This window comes from Odontesthes bonariensis, chromosome 16 (assembly GCF_027942865.1).
Source record: "Odontesthes bonariensis isolate fOdoBon6 chromosome 16, fOdoBon6.hap1, whole genome shotgun sequence".
Taxonomy (NCBI): domain Eukaryota; kingdom Metazoa; phylum Chordata; class Actinopteri; order Atheriniformes; family Atherinopsidae; genus Odontesthes; species Odontesthes bonariensis.
In genome coordinates this window covers 21338242-21358345 of record NC_134521.1, presented here as the reverse complement: position 1 = coordinate 21358345, position 20104 = coordinate 21338242, and the positions used below count along the sequence as shown (strand labels likewise).

At 39.4% G+C, this 20104-nt stretch overlaps 1 protein-coding gene across 1 annotated transcript; it reads right to left on the bottom strand.

Annotated features, from left to right (window-relative positions):
• Nucleotides 1-2948: 2948 nt before the first annotated feature.
• Nucleotides 2949-19240, bottom strand: arl10 (ADP-ribosylation factor-like 10). The gene is made up of 4 exons (XM_075486574.1): nt 18948-19240; nt 13859-14042; nt 8537-8712; nt 2949-6204 (listed from the first exon to the last, which is right to left on the bottom strand). The coding sequence occupies exons 1-4, from the start codon at nt 19083-19085 to the stop codon at nt 6031-6033; spliced, it is 672 nt and encodes a 223-aa protein (XP_075342689.1). The 5' UTR covers nt 19086-19240; the 3' UTR covers nt 2949-6030.
• Nucleotides 19241-20104: the final 864 nt, after the last annotated feature.

Below are 20104 nucleotides of genomic sequence, written 5' to 3'. Positions count from 1 at the left end.
CCTAATTTGATGGCAATCAAAACTGGTTTGGTTTGCGTTAAATGAACAAATCCAGTGCGATGGATTTTTTTCGCGACTATAAACATCTGTACAATGTCTAATTGTTGACTATTAATCACTTTAAATGGCTTAAGTCTGGATATTGTTCGCAACACGTCCAAGTTAACCCAGATTTAGTGCTGTCACACTGTTGGTGTGACGCAAACCTTCAGCACATGTTTGTAGCCTTTTGTTAGCAGCAAACAATGGTTTGACCCACATTTTCTGTGTTGACTGTCATCAATCATTTGCTGCCTCACTCCACACAAGAGCTCTGAGTTTCTGGTGGCGAGTTTGACAGTCAAGATAACATTGGCGTGTTCAGGGAGGGGCGGGGAAGGAATTTCTCAATCACTTGATGTAACTAAAAGTATGTCAGGTATGATGGCTTGAATGGAACTTACCTTTAAGTGATGAGTCAATAGTTTTCATTTGACATAAAAACCTTGACGACATTAAACTTGGTTTCAGACTTTTAAATTATCCCTTGGTTTCTCAGGGATCCCACAACCTTACGCTTTATGACGGGTACGATGTTTAAAATTGGTTTAAACTGAGCACGAATCCAGTAAAATGATCACATTAAAGTAATTTGTCACCTATAAACTCATCCAGCAGATGTGTAGTAATATTACTTTTCTCTGATTTCAGCCAACATTCACTTTTATTTTATTTTAGCTCGGATTTGTTCTGACTTCAGTGTTTTTTGGAATTCGGTTCATATCTTCACAATACATATTTCAACAAGAATTAATGGTTAATTTGTTGATTTCAAGCCAGCCTTTATTATTCATTGCATAGTAACTACATGGATGAGTGCAGACGTCCAATCTCACACAAACATGCTTCAGGTACCCTGATGTTTCGCTCAAGACCCTTAAATGCAAATAATATGAAATAAATGTCCTATTTTCTTACTGTGGCATCTTGTAGTTTCTAAATATCAGTTAAAGGTTGGAGAATTGGTCTTAACACATTAAGAAACCCTTAAATGTCATCTAATAAAACATGTTATGAATAATTGTTTTAGTCATCTAGTTTGGCATGATACATCATTGCAGCTTTCAATCAGGAGGGAGCTACTTGTTGTGAGTTCTCATACTGAGTCACATTGCCTCTGCTGTGAAAACACTGACGTTCCAGTCAAATAAAGCCTTCCTCCTCCACCAGTTGGGTGGAGTTGAGTTCTCCGCCTGTAAACACAAGGCCAGGAGACTATAGATTTTACATGTTTGTGTTTTGCATTGACTTGCCTGGTCAGCAAACATGGGAGGAAAGTTTTCCATTTCTGGGCCAAAGATAACTCATTTGTTAGGGGACATCTTATAGATCCGTGGAGTGGCTGACTTTGTGAACACTTTTTGTGTATATGGTTAGATTTTGATGTTACGTTGCACATGTTTCCCCTCATGTTCTTTGCGTCAAAGGTTATTTTCTATTATGACCGTACAGGTTTTTTTTTTGTCAAAAAAGAAATAAGAAACAGTTTGACAATCATATATTTGGTATATGATGGTACCAAACTGTAATTACATGTACTGATTCTGACAAATATTGCTAACCTTGCATCCTAACACATTGATAGCCAAAGATTTAATTCCTATAGATCAGAGAAATATGAGGGCAAGTTCTTTAAAAAAAAAAGAAGGTGGTTAGTATTAATATTTTTATTATATTAATGGTGTTCCTTTCTTTACAATGAAAACCTTCCTGCAAATACTGTCTTTGTTTCTTTTAATGGTGCATTACATAATAGATTTGTTGGCTGCTGTATGCATAATTTACAAATAATTTACAAAGCTAGACCCAATTCTAAATTGACCCTAGGTGTGAGTGTGCATGGTTGCCCTATGGCTGTTCGGATAGGATGGATGGAACTAGACCCAAAGACCTAAACCCGTCGCTTACAAACCACACAATAACACAATAAATAATCTGGCATCAGTTTAAGTTTTAATACAAAAACATGCATAAATTCATATTCCACAGGAGATCTAAAAACAAAGGAGCACTGGGAACGGAAACGTTGTGCACACATTAAACTTAACACTTGCCTAAAGGTAACTAAAAATTCAGCAGAACATCAGAAGGAATTCAAAATGTGGATCATAATCAAACCTGGCTGTTTGGATACACCATAAAACAAGTGAAGCTAAATCCATTTTTTCTGCTGTAGGAGTTTTGAAGTCAGATACTTCACAACTGCATTTTTACAAAGAATGTGTGGTTTTGTTTTTTGTTTTTAGATATAATGGGTTTTAATGATCTTTAATGTAAGGAAAAACTATACATGTGTGTGTGTCACTCACTTATAGACTGTGTAAACTTTATTATTAGATTCTATAATTTGTGAGCAGAGGAACTACTTATAGAAAATATTTACTTTCTATTTCATGATGGTTTAGTTCACTTCAGGAGACACAAAAATGCTTTATAATTGCCATCAGGATATTTTTGTGTCTAAATATATGCGCGGTTGATTTAATGCAGTCTTTGGCACATTTATGGTGCTTACAAGTAAACAGGAGATATAAGGAAAAGTAAACAAACAGTGGAAGTCTTTCTCTTACATTTGTTTTAATCAAGTCACATGAGCATTTATAAATGAATCCTGTATTCAAGATTTTTATTTTTATTTTTTCAGTTTCGGATTTTGATTAATTTGATTGGTTATTATTAAATGGATGATTTTAATTTGCTTGAATTGGACTGTATCTTTAAAGTGCCTTGAGATATTTGTTGTGAACTGGTGCTATATAAATGAAAAATACTTTTATTTATCCCAAAAAGAAATAGTATATTTATTATTTTTAGTTTATCATTATTAATAATAATGAAAATAAAACTGAATTTAATTTACTTAAATATTATCAAAGATGTAGCTCATCTACAAATGGTAAACATATTTTATTTTTTAATATTTTAACATATTTTATTTTGTCAAGCGATTTTAAATGAGTAATTATTTGGTGTCAAAAACTGCCACTTTAACAGTTTCTGTAGACACTAGCCTGCACTTCTCAGTAGATAGGCGGTGTCAAAGAAAAGCTTAAGCACAGCAGAGAGGGATGGAAGAGACCTGCAAGCTGTATTCGTAATTTTTTTTAAGACTATCCCATGATTTTTTTTCCCGGTTACCAATTGTGCTTTAAAGGGACACTATGTAATAAATTAAGTCATTTATTAGCTCAAATCAACATATTCATTCATAAATTAGTCCTCATTGGTGTAAAATGATCTCTGTCAAAAATCTCAATTATCCTCCTGAGTGAAGAATAACTTGTCTGTACCTACATAGAGCGGGCAAGCTCTATGGAGGCTGCCATGTCCTTCCGGTATATGAAAAACGACGAAGTGCCGAGAGGGACAAAAAGCACTTCGAATCGCATTTTCCCCAACGCCAGGCCTGCAAGCGGAAATGACGTCATTTTGACGTCACGTTCGCCGAATGGCTTATTACTGGCGCTAATGGTAAATAGATTTTATCTCGTAAATGATCCCACTAATAATGCATTGATTGTTACCAAACTTCTGCCGTAGTACACATAGGCTCTTAACTCACAAAACGAGGTATTAGAAAGTTTGTAAGTTTACCGGGAGTTTATTTAAAAGAACATCCAGGTAGCAACTACACATTGCTGCTAACGCTACCGCTGCGTCAACGTCACTTCCGGTAACTCCCGGAATATGATTTGCACACTAAAGGCTATGTCAACTTATGTTATCTGACATGTTATCTGTCATCTGTATTTATAGTGTTGTTGTATGTGTGTTATGTAATCCTTTCTACTGTGTGTCTTGATGTCTTTTTGTTTGTATGGACCTTGAGTCTGAAGCCATAGCTTCTTGAATCTTGACACCGCCTGCCGTAGTTCAAGAAGTTGCAACGCACATTTGAAAACGCGAGGCGCTAGAGATCAAATTCATTCGACTTTGCAAAATAAAATTGCACAACTGGATGGGGGAAGAAATTACATAATGTCCCTTTAAACAGAAGTTAGTTGTTTGTTTGTTTTTATCTCAAAGGAAAATAATCAAGAATTGCAATGAGATTAATCTAGTAACATGTCTAGCTAGCACAATATTAACCTCTAAAAGTATACATCTTACATAATAATAACCTCACAAATTTAATTTCACTTAAGCTACATGCATAATTCTATGGTATAGCTAAAGACACATTTCTGTACTCATCCATAAATCTGGCTGTGGATATCATGGATGATGATAATAATCACAGTCAGGGAAGACTTCAAAACTGGGATGTAAACTCTCTCAGTATTTTAAAAGGACACTGACAAAGTCCAAAACATTAAAAGGAGCTGAAAGATAAATATCAGGATATGTACAAACGAACCTCACCATTAAGTATATAATAATCTGGTCAAAATGTTCATATTCCAAACTGACACCACTGTTGGTGAATTACAGTTCCATTTGTTTCTGTAAAGCAAAAAGCTAGCGTTAGCTTGTTTAAGCTAGCGTTTTTAGTAGGAATTTTGTTAAAATGTATTTATTTACTTATTTATTGCTGTGTTATCAAATCTGGTGTATCTTAATGATAATAATCTACCAAATCTCTATATATTTAGTGACATTTGAACCGCCAAACACTAACCAGCACTACATTCAGTTCACTACAAATGCAAGAAAACAAAACATGGACATGAAACAACATGTTCACATGAAAACTATGAACAATTGTTTTAGTGCACCATATTTTAGCACCTTTTTAGATGCCTATAAAAGAAAAAAAACATACACCTTTTAATTCATAAAATCGAGTTAAACTGGTTATTCCTAATCTTGTTTTAAAATAAAATGTTATGAACATGGTAGAACAATACAAATTCACCATTGGTTCCCTTTAAAGACATTTCTTTGTATAAGTATTATATCTTTTGATGCGCAGCTGCTAAAGAAATGCATTGAAGTAATACATACCATGACTTTCACTAAAATATGTAGATAAAATTTTATATTATAAGTACACCTCAAATACACAATGACAGTTGTCTTTTTAACAAACTAGTGAGGGTACCCTGTGCTTTTAATCACCCTAGTTTAAGTTTTTCAAAAAATAGCTTGTGTTTAGCAAGTGTTTCTGTGAAGCTTTCTTTATTGTTACAATTCTTGTCCTTATTTGGCTTCTTATTGTGTTTTTAAATAGCTCTGTTCTAACTGATATTGTGCATGTGTTTATTTTATTTATCTCATCCTGGGGAAATTATATGTATTATATTAGTATAATGAGTGAAAGCTACTCAAAACATAACCAAAGAGGAGCTGTTCTCTCTTGAATGAAGCTTGAAATGCTGACAGTTTCACAGAAAAGTGTTAAAATGTTATCCCACAACCTGACAAAATCAATGTGAGAACGAATAACCCAGTTGTTCAAAATGACACAGAACTCCATTTAATTCCCACAAAAACAATCAGACTATATCAAATACATCCCTCAGAACAGAAATCAACAAATATCCTCTTAAAGCCAAGGAAATTAATTCAGAAAAAAACGGTGCTGTCTCAGAACTCCGCCGGCTTTGATCTGCTGGCTCGTTTGATCTTGTCATACATATTTGCTACATAAAACAGGAAATTAAACATAAATCTGAGTATGCGTCTGTAAACATGTCATGTTACAGTGCACTTGTTATATACAGCGTAACCTACATGCTTGAATTAACCTGTAACATGTTGACATTTAGACAAGTATGAGTCACTGGCGGGAGAAGGAGACTGTTGCTTTGAGTCAATCCCTTGTCCTGCTGTCCCACCGTCTGTCCTCATGCTCATTTTCTCCGATGAGTAAAACAACACAAGTCCATAGCTCTCCCTTTGGGCACCTTTTTAATCTCTTTTGCCTCGGCTCCTGCAATCTTCATCATGACCTCCTCTGCTTGAATAATCCTGAGTTTAAACAAGAAGAAGGTAGAGGAGGATGATGTCCTTGAGCCATCCCGCAGTTCTGCTTCGTGGGAGGACATGAAATCAGACGAGCTGGAGCAGGAGGTCCCTGACGGTGTCCAGGCCCTGGCAAGACTTCCTCAGAGCTCCCTCAGAGCCCAACTGGGCAGCCAAGAGGAACAGCTTCCTATCCTCAGGCACAGCATCCAGAGACAATGCTTCATGGAGCTCTGACACGCTCACAGCATTCGGCTTATCCTGCAGAGAGCAACAAACAGGTTAAAAAGACAAGAAATTACTGTTTTTCAAGGACAAACCATTTATAATCTTTTTGTTTCTTTCATTTTCGTTCTTCCTAGTACTTCCTTGTAATTATTTTTTGCACCACTGATTTTCAATTTCCAAAATAAGTGGAAGCTATGTGGACGGTACGGTCAGTTTCATGAAAATTGTTTTCATAGTTTGTCATAGCAAATGACCACAAGTCGTGGTTTTTAAACGGTGATTTCAGCTTTTAAAAATTCATCTATGTGGAGACAGTGAGTGTAATGCTGCCCTCCTACACGAACCACTCAAACCAGGAGAGACAACAGATGTCCGCCTCGTTCCTGTGAACCAACACACAGGTTCTGTTGGATCCTTTGTACTTAAACATGGCCAATGCAGAGGCAGAGAAGAGAGCTCTATTTATAGAGCCTAAGGAGCTCTTCCTCTGAAGACATCATTATTTTATTGACACTGAATCATGACCGCAGCACAGGGTCAAGGCTTTAGTCGTGATGCCGGTTATTTTATTGAGCAAAACGCTGTTGTTTTTAGCTGAATAAATTCATTTTAATACTAATCAGGCAGCCATTTTTAAGGCATTTGCTGCTCCGTGTTTCTTTAGTATCTTGTGATCCCACATCCCTAATTTTCAACACAATAGTTTCAATTTGCAGCCTTCGTTTCCTTTTCACAGTTTTATAGCCGATGTTGGCTCACAGAATGAGCTGCGGAGCCCATTTTCAGCATAATGTGGTAAAACTTGAGTGTGTCATTGCCAAGTCTTAACGCTTTGACTTCTTGATCTTGTCTCCAGCTCACCAAAACCACACTTGCTGTATTTTCAAGTGTCACTTCAAAGCTTACAAGTACCACCTGACAGATAAAATATAACGTACTTGAGTTTAACTTTCATGCCAAGATGTATGAGAAGTCTGCGGTACATATTCTGTTTGATCCATTTCAGTTACCTAATCAATTCCACAGATTAAAGAAGAGAAGAAATAGTGTTTTATAGCCACACCTGTAGAGCCGCCTGATGTTTTAACAAAGACATTCTGCATGAGCTAACTGGACTGTGGCGGCTCTGAAACATTACAAATCATTTCTGCGGTTTGATTTAGAATTAAATTATTCTCCTATCGCTCATATTACAAGTCCCCCACAGCTCCGACTGTCCGACTGTGACAAATATTCCTTCTTTCCCTTCGAGGGTCATGCATAATTCCACGAGTACTGCACGGTGTGAGGAAAAATGAGCCGAGCAGGAAATGTAGACAAGTTTCAAGAGTGTGATGGATCATCTCCGCTGGATGAATGAGGGGAATGACACGTGCCAGCTCGGTTCTGTACTTTTACACGAAAATGACCACCTGAGAGGGATCCAAACACTCTGTCATTTCTAAGGTTTTATCGAACGGAACATAGAAAACACATCTGGTTCTTACCAAGTCTTAAAATCAGGTGGCAACACATGGCACATCACACGTGTTATATTTATTGAACAAAAACAGTCACATGGCCTCACATTTGACTCTAGAACACTTTGGTAAACAGAGGAGTTCATGGTGGACTCACTGGCTGCAAGGTGTCCAGGTCCTGTGGCTGCAGAACAAGCCCAAACCATCAGCCCTCCACCACCGTGCTTGACAGCTTGTATGAGGTGTTTGTGCTGATGTGCTGTGTTTGGTTTTCTCCAAACATGCTGCTGTGCATTATGAGCAAACATCTCCACTTTGGTCTGCTCTGTCCAAAGGACATTGTTCCAGAAGTCTTGTGGTTTGTTCAGATGTAACTTTACAAACCCGAGCTGTGCTGCCATGTTCTTTTTAGAGAGAAGAGGCTTTCTCCTGAAACCCTTTCAAAAAAGCCATACATGTTCAGTCTTTTTCTAATTTTGCTGTCATGAACTTTAACATTTAACAAGCTACCTGAGGCCTGCAGAGTCTGAGATGAAGCTCTTGGGTTTTTGACCTTGGAGTGAACTTGCTGGGACGTCCACTCCTGGGAAGATTGACAGCTGTCTCGAATGTTTTCCACTTGTGAATTATCTTTTGGAAATGGCCTTATAACCCTTCCCAGATTGATGGGCAGCAACAATTGCTTCTCTAAGATAATTTATCAGTGTCTTAATGAGTGAACTCTCTCTCTCTCACTTAATTCTCATGTGATCTACTGGTCAATTAGAAAACTAAATCAGATTATATAATCAATTGACATTAACACTTTTTTGTTTAATTTTCATACAGTACGCAAAAAATGGAATTCAATGTCTTTCTGGAATGGACGGAAACATCTAAAACAGCAAAACAGACGCCTGCTTTACCTGTTTGTTTCCCAGGACGACCACAGGCAGCTGAGGCTCCACCCTCAGGAGGCGGTGCAGCTCATCCTTAGCCGCTGGGAGGCGGCTCCTGTCAGAGGAGTCCACCACATACACCAGAACATGAGTCCTCTTCAGGTAGTCCAACCAGTAGCGCCGCAGATCCTCACCGCCACCGACTGCAAAGCAGAAAACACACAAGTTAATTCTTTATTCTTCACAGAAATGCTTCACTAGAAAGGCTGTAAAAGACAAATTATTAAGTCCTAAAACCTCTTGAGGAGGACAGGCTCTTTTTTTTCTTTTTTATTCCTTGCTCATGCACAAAAAACGGATCAGATGATCATGACACAACCTTTGGATTTCAGTCTCTGCACAGGAAACAGGCTCTACGTGGGCATGGCACTTATCCTCAGCAGGAGGTTTTCACACTTAAATGAGGGTTTAATAACAAAGGAGGGAGATTTTATTCAGTTGAAACGCCCCAAACTGCCTGTTAGCCCAAAATAACAGATCTTATTTTGTAAGTGTGAACAGACCACCTCAGTCTGCTCTCTGTGAGCACTCTGAGTTTAATGAACAAAAGGACAGAGGCAGAGTCAGATCAGCTCCTTTAAACAAATTGGCCACAGATTCATTTCATATGTCTGTCGTACCAAATTAGATCTGCCTTTCAGTGAGGAACAAAACAAGCCAAAGCAGCACTTTGACGTCATTCATATCCACATTTCCCACCAGGCCAAATTAGACCAATTCATTTTTTTCCATCTTGTTGCCTCCAGACATGTTATGTAAGCATGGCTCAGAGGGAAATATAATAGAGTAGCTCCTCTTTCTTTATTAAATCTGTTGTTTTTCTTACTCTCTGGAGCAGACTGCGTTCAGTAATCGGGGAAAAAAACATCAGTATTGAAGTGTTTGATCGACTTTGTTGTTCCTTACACTCACATGCATTATTCTTGTTTTTTTGGAAGAACTCAGTGCATTTGAGGACATGTTTACAAAAAAACTGCAGCAACTCCTTCATGTTTTAAACATCAGGGGATAAGATGTGAGGGCTGGTGTGGATTGATTGAATATAAAATTCCTTCATGAGGTAAAATCCACCCCCCCCCCCCCCATCCCCCCCCCCCCCACCCCACCCCACCCCAGGGGACGCATTTCAAAGCATTCTGCAGCATTTCTGCTCCTAACACAGTTACAGGACACGTTTGTTCAAAATCGGCAGAGGGAAAGTTTTATCGCGTCCGAGGGCATTGACTCCCCACAACTTCTCCTGCAGTGACCAGCGATGCTCGGCAGGTTTGACTCCAGGTCCTCGCCGCCTCAGAATGAATTCATTAGTGAGGGTTGCTAGGAAACTGGGCCGTGATGAACTTTAAGCTGATGTGGCCTGGTACCCGCTCACCTGATTCAATACAGAAATTGAAGGTGGCACTCGGCTTGTGTTGGGGAGTCAGTGGGAGCTCAGCAGGACGCTCGTCTTGCCGCTCTGCAGGCCATCTCATTAGATACACATGCACACGTAACAGACACTGAGTCATATGGGTGTGAGGATGTTTTAAGCTCTGATGATGAAGGTCTTTGCATCAGCTCTACGAACCTCCCGATCACACCAAGAGTTCTGACAGCCAAAGTTAACTTTTCTTCCTGGACTGTGTGTTGGCTTGCTGTGCATCACAGCACATGGTTTTCGTTCATTTTTAGTACTGCCATTTATTACTTATTTTCATGGCCTCACAGCTGCACGCTACTCTGACTTTATGCCAGATATTACCATCCAAAGTTCAACTAAACTGAACTTTGACACATTCTGACATTATGTTCAAGGCTGCTCATGTTTCCACTTGTAACCTCGGTGCTACATCAGCATAACACTGTTATCTGAAAGGTAGTTTTTCCAAAGTGAATCAGATGTCCTTTCTGTAGGTCTGTCCTGTAAAACAGTATTGCAAACTCACTATCTAACCATGTAGCTACTCTGGATTGGGTAACCTCGTATATAAAGCTCTTAATGACCAAGGGAAAAAAGAGAGCAAAGTGAGAAAAGGTGTGACATACGAGGCCTCCCAGCAGTCTAGGTCTATAGCAGCATAACTATGGGATGTTTCAGGGTCACCTGAGCCATCCCTAACTATAAGCTTTATCAAAAAGGAAAGTTCATCTTGAAGTTAGAGAGGGTGTCTTCCTCCTGAACCCAGACTGACAAAATTGTCTATTGCTACTTTAACATAACAGGGTAGAGTGGGGCTCATTATCTTGCCCAGAGACACTTCAGCATGCAGACCAGGAGAAGCTAGGAATAAAAACAGTAGTTGGAGTTTAACCTCTCTATCTTGAGCCATAGACACCCACCAATATTAGTTCTATTTGGTCAATTTATGTTAGTGAAAAGGGGCGATAATGGCATCAATACAAAAAAGGCAAAAGTTTTTTGCCAACTGTTATTTGAGTTTCTCCATGTAAGAAAAACTTAATTTTTTTTTTTAAAAAAGGAAAATTAGGATAAAATGCAGATTCTGGTTCATTAAAGGTAATGTGTGGTGTACCACAGGGTGTGGTACTTGGACCATTGTTATTTTCATTATATGTTAAAGCTGCCGTCGGCAGGTTTTCAAAATTCCGAGTCTAAAGTCGGAAAATTCGAACTGATACAACTTTCAGGTCCCTCCAACTCTGTGGACGAGGTTGTGCACGTGAGTTCACACCAGTGTGCGCGCACACAAGCTGGGGGCAGACTCACGCTCAGCATGGAAGACGTGGTTGGTGACTGTTCTGCTCAGATAACAGATCAATAATAAACCTAACGTGATTGGTTAAAAACAGCCGGGAGAGCTCGATTTTTGCAGGCACGATTACAGGCTTCAGAGGGAGCTACAGAATTTGGGATTTTTCCTAAACAGCCTATTTAATATTCTACTTCCAGAATCCCATGACAGTTCAAGCTAATATGACTAAAAAAAAGTTGCCGATGGCAGCTTTAACGATTTAAATTTGTTTTCCAAGTTTCTGAAACTTGTTATTTTTGTAGTGGGGAAAAACAATGGCTTGATTTGAGCAAATGATCTCTTCACCTTGCAAAAACAAAATGTATAATATTCGGAAAAATGAGTCACTTAATAACCAAAGAAAAGTTTTTAAAAAGTAAGTTGAAATTAAAACCAAATTCTTGGGAGTCATTGTTGATTACAAATTAAACTGCAAATTGGATATAAATTACGTTAAAAGCTAAACGTAATGCAAAATCAGACTTCTTATGCCCAAAATCAGTCTGCATTTTCTATTATTAACTCATTTTTTCACATATGACTTACCGTGTAAAGGTGACAAACATCAACTCAATCGTTTTACTACAAAAAAGCCTTACGAATTATAATAAACAAACCCTATTGAGAGCCAACAAATCCATCAATCCGTTAAATACACTGAAATTGAAAGATTTAGTAGGATATCACAATAAAAAAATATGTACAAAGCTTATTATGAGACAGTCAGTGCTTAATATCCAGAAGCAACCCAAGGTTAGGACCAATATGAAATGTTGTGTATCCGTTACGGGGGTTAAAGTTTGGAACTGTTGTCCTGAGCAAATTAAAACGAGCAGCACACTGAAACTTGTGTAGAAATAACAGAATTATTCAGTTTTGAGATAAAAGTTTAGAGTGAAGATCCTCCAGACAGAAAGAGTTCATCTTTTTCTTCCTTCGTCTTGATTCTGTATTTAAATCAGATGTTAAAGATGTACTTGATTTAATTGTTGCATCAGGGGTAGGTGTTACATAAACTGTAACTACACCCTTTCAGTTTGTCATTCGATGTCTCTCTTATTCAATTTCTTCTGATATAAATTAAATAAAATGCAGATGTTGTGCAAACAGTTAGAGGGAAGATGAAATCTTACAGCCCAAACACAGAGTTCTGCTTCCTCTTCACTGTTCAAACCTCAAAACCACCTCACCCGAACCGATCTGCCTCTTTTATTTAGAGTTTACAGGTTTGCAGTTGTACTGCCTCAGTGGACTTCACAAAAGCACCTGTCAGGCTTCATCAACACCTCCGACACAATGCTCTGACATTTACCATCCAGCCACTGAAGTACTCTGAGTGGGTGGCGACACACGTTCCTCTTACAGAGATGAGAAACAGATTAGTGGCTCAGATTGTGAATAAATCAGCCAACGAGCGTGACCCATTCCTCCGAATCCTTTCACAGGAACTCATTCTGATGCTCAGCGTTCACGTCCGCTGACTGAATGATGAGCAAAGTCATGATGTTATTTTTAGGTCAGCGCCATGGCTTTCAGCGGAGCGCTAATTTGTGGGATTTATGAGTCTGTCTGAGAATATAACACAGCCTAACTGGATCATCCTCCTCTCCTTTTAGGACCCGTGTGATTGGATGTCCTCGTCCTTATTTGAGTGAAATTAAATGGATGCAGTTTTGGAGGTTCTCCAACAGATTAACAGTTAATTTGGAGGACAATTAGTTTGTGATATTGTCTGTCTTGGCAGTGACGGATGCTGTCGGCTTTTAGGAAAGGGAGAAAAACAACTCAAGTTCTGAATCTCTGCTCCCAATTTAGCATGGCTACTATCGGCATTTCTGTAGTAATTTCCCAAATTACAGCTGGTTTTCTTATGAATTAAACCCTTGTTGTTCAGCTAAATTTGGATGAACATTTAGGGACAGATCTACTCATGTCCCAACTGTTTTAAGACTTGTTGCTTACATCAAACCTTTGTGAAACTGTTGTAAAACGTCTCACTTTCAAAATTTCACATGTTCTATATGTTGGACTATGAATAAAAAATGGTTTGTCAGACTTATAAATCTTAACAGTCTGGAAGGAAGGCAAAAAAGTGAAATGTGGGCAGCTTTGTGTCCCGTTAGCCTGTGTCCTGTGGTGCTTTTAACCATTTAACTTCAACACTGAGAAAAAAGAAAAGGAATAATGTTTCTTTACTTTTTCCATTTCCTCGGAGCAAAAATAACCAGAATCACTGATTTTATCACTAATCGTTGAGGTTAGTGACTCTTCAATTTTTAAAAAGTAATGCCGTAAAACACACTTTCTTTTAGCTTTACATACCTAAATCAAGTTTTAGAGATGGTTTATGTAGTTTAACTAAACACTAATCTTTGATAAGTAAGCTATTAATGTGAAATAATATTGTTAACATAAAACAAAGGGACAGCTGTGCTGAACAGAGGGTTTAAAGCTCTTTCTATTTTCCATCTCAGGCTGTCTGATAAAAGAGAAATGTCCGCTGGTATCCACACAGAGCCCCTCAGTGTTTGATTAGGACGGATAAAAGGAGTCTTACTCTCCAGAAAGTCGAGCTGGCAGGCGGGGGCATTGAGGCTCATGAAGTTGAAGCCGCGGGTGGGCCGACATCGCCCTCTCTTCACCGCCGGCTCCCCGGGGGTCAAACCCTGCAACATGCTGCTCTTCCCGGCCCCGTCCAGACCGAGAACCAAAACCTGACGCTTCCCACGCTCCTCCTCCTCCTGCAGGCAGAATTACCCAAGAAAAATCTGATTAAACACATAATTTATCAAACTTTGAGCATTTTTTTTTACTCACTTTCAGGAAAATCAGGCTAGTTGAAGAGTAGATTTACCTCTGGGGTACAAATATTTCAGAGTTTAAATGCTATGAGCTGAACACACAAAAGGGTACTTGCACAAACAGACTACAGAGAGATAAAAAGAAGACAGACAGTTTGTATTTAGCTGAAATAACCTGCAGCAAGTTCACCGGTGGGCCATCAGAACACCACGCTCACATATAATTTACCACATTATTGAATCTGGTGCTGGAACAGCCTCAGAATGACGTTACAAAAGATGGAAAATAATTTCTTTTCAGTTAGACCAAAAATTACAGCAATAAGAAGGGAGCTGAGGGGCCAAACGTTCATCATGGGTCCACATATAGACAGAGATATCTGTCTCATTTTAGTATTGATTGGCAACTGTTCGGCTGATACTGAGTATCTGCTGATACTGGAAGTCAACAGCTTGAAGATAAGTCAGCAGAGAGGGGTTAAAGTTGTTCCTGCAGCCAGGTCTCTTCCTGATATTCCTGCTGTGTCCTCATCAGGGCTCCAAACTCGTCCGTTTTATCCGCCAGGAAAGCTGCGTTAGCCACGCCAACAGGTTAACAACTTTCCTGTTGCCATGGTTCCACATCATAACAGATGTAATGAGTTACAAGCAGAAGTCCTCCCAGCAGTCCAGCATCCAAACCAGCACAGAAAAACATTTCAGAAATCTGTGCTTTTTTTTTTACAGAAAAAAGCTCGCCGAAAAATCTCAATATGCAAAGACAGCGTGTACAGAGCTTCTGCAGCAGGCAGCTGCATCTAAGGTTGCCTCGAGCTCACTGCTCTGCATTTGGGTCCTCCACAACCTCCACAAATGCACCAATTTCAACACTTTTCTTTTATTTATTTACTTATTTGCATACACTGGATTTGCACTTAATTTCGTTGTACAAGTCCTGCACCTTTCAATGACAATAAAGTCGAATCCAACTAATCTAATTGGCTCATCTTATCGCACTCACCCCTTATATTTTTGATTAGTAAATAATCTGACTGAAACATTGTGGATTGTGGTCTTTGCCCATTTAGGAGTGCAAATATCTCAACTTGATGTTCATGTCTTGTGAGTTTTACTGACTGTATTGCTATGCATTATCATTATGCATCAAACAGAATGCATTACACATTCATGATATGTGCACTCCTCAGTGTTCAGGAATATGATTTAGCCTCTGCAGACCTCCAGAGATGAAACTCTTTAACAAAAGACTTCAGAGAGCAGTGTAGCGACACCCCCGCTCCTTCTTACTGCAGCTTTACTGCAGACTCGTCTTTCACTGAGCCTCCTGCGTCTGTAGGAGGACAAGCAGCCGACTCTGAAAAGGTTAGCAGCCACATTCAAACCCCTGCCAGCTCACCATCAAAGGCCGGGACGCCACAATCCCTCTGAGAACCTGCCCACGTCAGTCTTCCCATTTTTAAAAGTCACGCAAGCTTAGTCTTCATTCATGTGGTGTGCTGATTTACTGCCAATTCATAGCCCGTCACTGAAAGACATCACCTCACACAGCTGATGGGTGATCAAGTCTTAATAACTTTGGATTTTTACATCTTTTACAATTTGACTCCTTGACAAAATTATACTCAAACTGCTGCCGAAAGAGGTCAGATCAGAGAAATCTGGATGATGAATTACATGTTTCACAGCCCTCCGGTGCGGTTTGTTAACGGCAGCAGATAAACTCGGCTGCTTTTAGAGTTTAGAGGCTCGCCGCCGTGTATTTCTGGTTCAATCCGGCCCACTGGGAGACAAACCTCAAACCGCGGCGGTGCAGTAGTCTCTTCTTCTGCTGCTTCTCCTGCCTGCATGGACTTTGCGAAAAAGACATGAGCTGTTGCACACTTATCAGCCCACTGCACCTTCATCTCCTGCTCCATTTACGACTTCCACGTTTAGATTATGAACTGCTGCTGTCGAGATTTCTCTGGAATAACTAGTGTTGATTTAGTCAAGATTTTGGGTATCTCTGTGGACTTTGGTTTGGTTTTGTCTTGGTTTTACTGGGTTTTGTTCTTTCCTGCTTGCTATCTTATCATGGGCTGTTATTACGTTTCATTCTTGTAAAGTCTTGATTTGGGATTTGTCTTTAGTCTTGTTTCCCTTTCGGTTATGTGGGTTTCTGGTTCACATGTTTCACTCATTTGCTCCACTCATTCACCTGTGATAATTGTCTCAGCTGCTGTTCATTCACTAATCACTTCACCACAGTATTTTAGCCTCAAGTTTACCAGTCAGTCTAAGATCCTTGCTGTTACAACTCCATGGTTTGCCTCACTGTAGTGCTACCGCAGGTTTTGTTAGGGCTTAGGGTTTGTTTTTTTTCTTTCTTTCCCTTCCACAGTTTAGTTTCATGTTATTGAGGTGAAGAAGTCCCAATGGTGAGTACATACAAGCATCTTGCAGCAGCGTTTGACTCCCAGCTCCAGTTTGATTTTATTACTATGGAATAACCATAACTCTTCTCCTACAAATAAGACTATTTATTCACATATTTGCACTGTAATTATGTAAATATCATCCACTCTTCCGTTAGAGCCATATATTTCATGTCAACCCATCATGTTTACGCTGCTCTCCATCTCATAACTGTCCTCTCCACTGCACTACTGTTGCTTGTAAATATCAATACTTAGTTTGTTCTTTATTTACTTAGGTTATGTGTATGGTCTTTTATGCTTGTATAGAGAGCTAAGCAAAGACAGATTCATTGTATGTGTGCACATACCTGCCCAATAAAGACTGTTCTTACTGATAACTGAGCTAAGATCAGGACGGAGAAAATGACTCGAAACTAAACGGGGAAACACAAGGAATAAAATGTCAACAGACGCATGAAGCTAAAATAGGGTAAAGAAACCAAAACGGAATGAATCTCAGAAAAGGGAATAAACACTCAAACAAAATACACATGGACTAAATGAATGCACTCATAAGTAAACCCTTCACAGAAATAAAACCAAAGCAAAGGCCAGACTACGATTGGAAAAAGTGGGCTGGACATAAAAGTCAAGAAACTAAAGGCAGCAAAGAATGAACGAGACTGTGAAGAGCAACAGCTCCACAAAGTAGAGTCAAATCAAACATCCCAAACTAAAACAAATCTTACAAACCCTGACGTTCGATTTAATTCAGACTGGTGAAATAAGTTGGAAACATCCAGTTGGCGGGAGAGAAAAACCTTCATCACAGAATCTCATATTTTATTCAGAACAGAACAGCTAAAAATATCATGAAAAATATTTGCTCATCTTGAATTTAATTGCAGCAACATGTCTCATTAAAAATGAGGACAGGTCCATGTTTCCCACTGTCTAGCATCCCCTCTTCTTTTAACATCAGTCTGTAAACATCTGGGAACTGAGGAGACCAGCTGTTGGACCTCTGGGAGAGGAATGTTGTCCCATTCTTGTCTGATGTAGGATTGTAGCTGCTCAGCAGTCCTGGCTCTTCTTTGTTGTATTTTAAATGTTTTCCGGTGGTGAAACATCTGGACTGAAAGCAGGTCAGTCCAGATGTTCTTCTACTACGAAGTCATGCTGTCGGACTAGATGCAGCATGTGGTTTAACATTGTCCTGCAAGGCCTTCCCTGAAGAAGACGACATCCGAATGGGAGCATATTGCTCTAAAACCTGTTTCCAGATTCTCTGAATATTTTAATGATATCATGTTCTGTAGATGATGAATATTCAAAGTCTGAGGAACATTTTTTTTCTGAAATTTCTCTACGATTTGCCAGTTTATGCAAATTTCTGAACCTCAGCTGATCTTTATCTGAGAGACTCTGCCACTCCAAGGTGATCTTTTTATTTTTAAATTTTTTTTTTTTTTTTTTTTTTTTTTTTTTTTTATAAACCCAATCGTGTTACTGACCTATGTTTTAACCTGCCTTGTTGCAGCATGTTCCTCCAGCTGTTTCCTTTTAGCACCACTTACTTTTCCTGCCTTTTGTTGCCCCCATCCCAACACTTTTGAGATGTGCTGCTGTCGTCAGATTCAAGATGAGCTCATAACTTTTCATAAAAACAGTGAATAGACTCACTTTCAACATTTAATATGCTCTCTGTGTTGTGAATAAAATATGTTAATTGATGAGATTCGGAATTAATTTCATCCTGGTTTTGTTAACCTTTTACACAGCTTCCCAACTTTTTCAGAATAGGATCGCTCTGAAGTTCCTTTTTTTTTTTTTTTTTTTTTAATTTATTTTATTATTTTTTTAAAGGAAAAAAATGCTTATTTTGTGGTCCTCAGAAGAAAAATATGAATAAATTTTTCTTCACCACTGAGGTCATCCTCCTCATCGTCACCACCACGTCTTCCTTCATCTTCTTTGTTTCCTTCTTCTCCATCATGGACAGTTGACACCCTCATCATCTTCCATCACTCTCATCATGTTTTTGTTGTTTATTTTCTACATCTTCATGTTCTTCTAGTCCAACTTCACAGATCTCTTCATTGCGTTTGTTTTCCAGCCACCATCATGTCTTCATGATGACCACCCACTGATCTTCCCCTGCAGTAAGTTTTGTGAGCTTAATTTTCACCGTTCTCACCTTCTTGTTTTTAAGTGTCACCTTCAGCATCATGACAGCCTTCATCACCACCACTGAAGCCACTGCTTTCACCCATCAAACATGACTATTCACCTTCATCCCATCTACAGTCATAATCAGGATGTGGTAACTGGCTCCGGACCTGCTTCTTTAACTGTTTTCTTTCACATTAAATAAGATAAATGTTTGTTTTTTTTTGTTTGTTTGTTTTTTAATATTAGGGGGGTTTAAAAGAGGAAGACGCAGTCTCACCTCTTTGATCGTGCAGTATTCCGCCTGTGGAGACCATATTCGCCTCCTGTAGAAGTAGTTCAGGGCGATGAAGAGCGCGGAGCCAAGGGCGGCCACGGCGGCGGTCAGGGCGACGGAGATGTGCCGGAGGAGAACCATATGTGGCCGGGGACTGGAGACGTGTCCAACCCGGGGTTCGCTGCCTGCTTCCTGGACACCAACGGCGCTGAGACTGGCTCCTCCTCCTCCGTGGTTGTCGCTGCTGCACGCGCTGCTTGCAACCGAGCGCTCTCTGCTTGTTTTTGTTTCGGGGAAGCGAGTGAAGGAAGAAACGCTGCGTTCCCTGCAGCTCGGAAACTTTGCTTCTCTCCTGTCGAGGCGGTTTTTCGGCGAGAACGAAAGCGACTATTTTCTATCTACTCCTCTTTTTATCCACTATTCATTTCCTTTATACTTCTTTTTTTTTTACATCTATAAAAGCCCATTAAAGTTAGAATAATGTGATTATACCCCCAAAATATCAGATGAGGGTCAATTATTCACCGGGACTTGAAGGCATCACAAGCATCCTGATGTCAGACAAAATAAAAATGACATTTAATGAATTTGAGTCGAAAAACAAAGAGATATTGGGTTGAATCTGAAGTGAAACATAAGCTCAGTTTTAGGTGATGGGTGCTGAAGCTCATTAGAGACTGAGGTCTGCACCTTCCATGAGAAGAGCTCAGAGCTCCACCTGCAGTCAAGAGTCATTTAAATCGCTATCAGATCTGAAAGGAGGAAACAAGATCGAGAAGATTTGATCCGTTCCACAGTAAGTCAGAAAGCACCCCTCATTTCTTTATATATTTACAGGAAATAGTTTCAGTGATTTACTGAAACATGAATGTAAATACAGCATATAACTGACTCAGTACAATTCTAAGGGGCTTGACAGCAGGGGCGATTTTAGGATCTGGTCCTTAGGGGTGCCCAGCCCTAGCCTGGGTGCCAGCCGAACTTAGCCCCGCCCATAAAAGTTTTGGTCGGGAAGTTCGGTCTGGCTCTGCTCAGTTGGGAAATCATTATGCCTGACCAAGAATCGGTCGACCCAATCAGATTGCCAGGGCGGGCTTTATACGATGATAGAATAGAATAGAACTACTTTATTCATCCCAGCTGGGAAATTATTTTGCATT

Excerpts from the sequence above, each read along its gene's own strand:
- arl10 (XM_075486574.1), bottom strand. The coding sequence starts at position 19,085 with ATGGTTCTCCTCCGGCACATCTCCGTCGCCCTGACCGCCGCCGTGGCC. Across the intron at positions 14,043-18,947 it reads AATACTGCACGATCAAAGAG|GAGGAGGAGGAGCGTGGGAA; the intron begins GTGAGACTGCGT and ends TTCTGCCTGCAG. Across the intron at positions 6,205-8,536 it reads TCGTCCTGGGAAACAAACAG|GATAAGCCGAATGCTGTGAG; the intron begins GTAAAGCAGGCG and ends TGCTCTCTGCAG.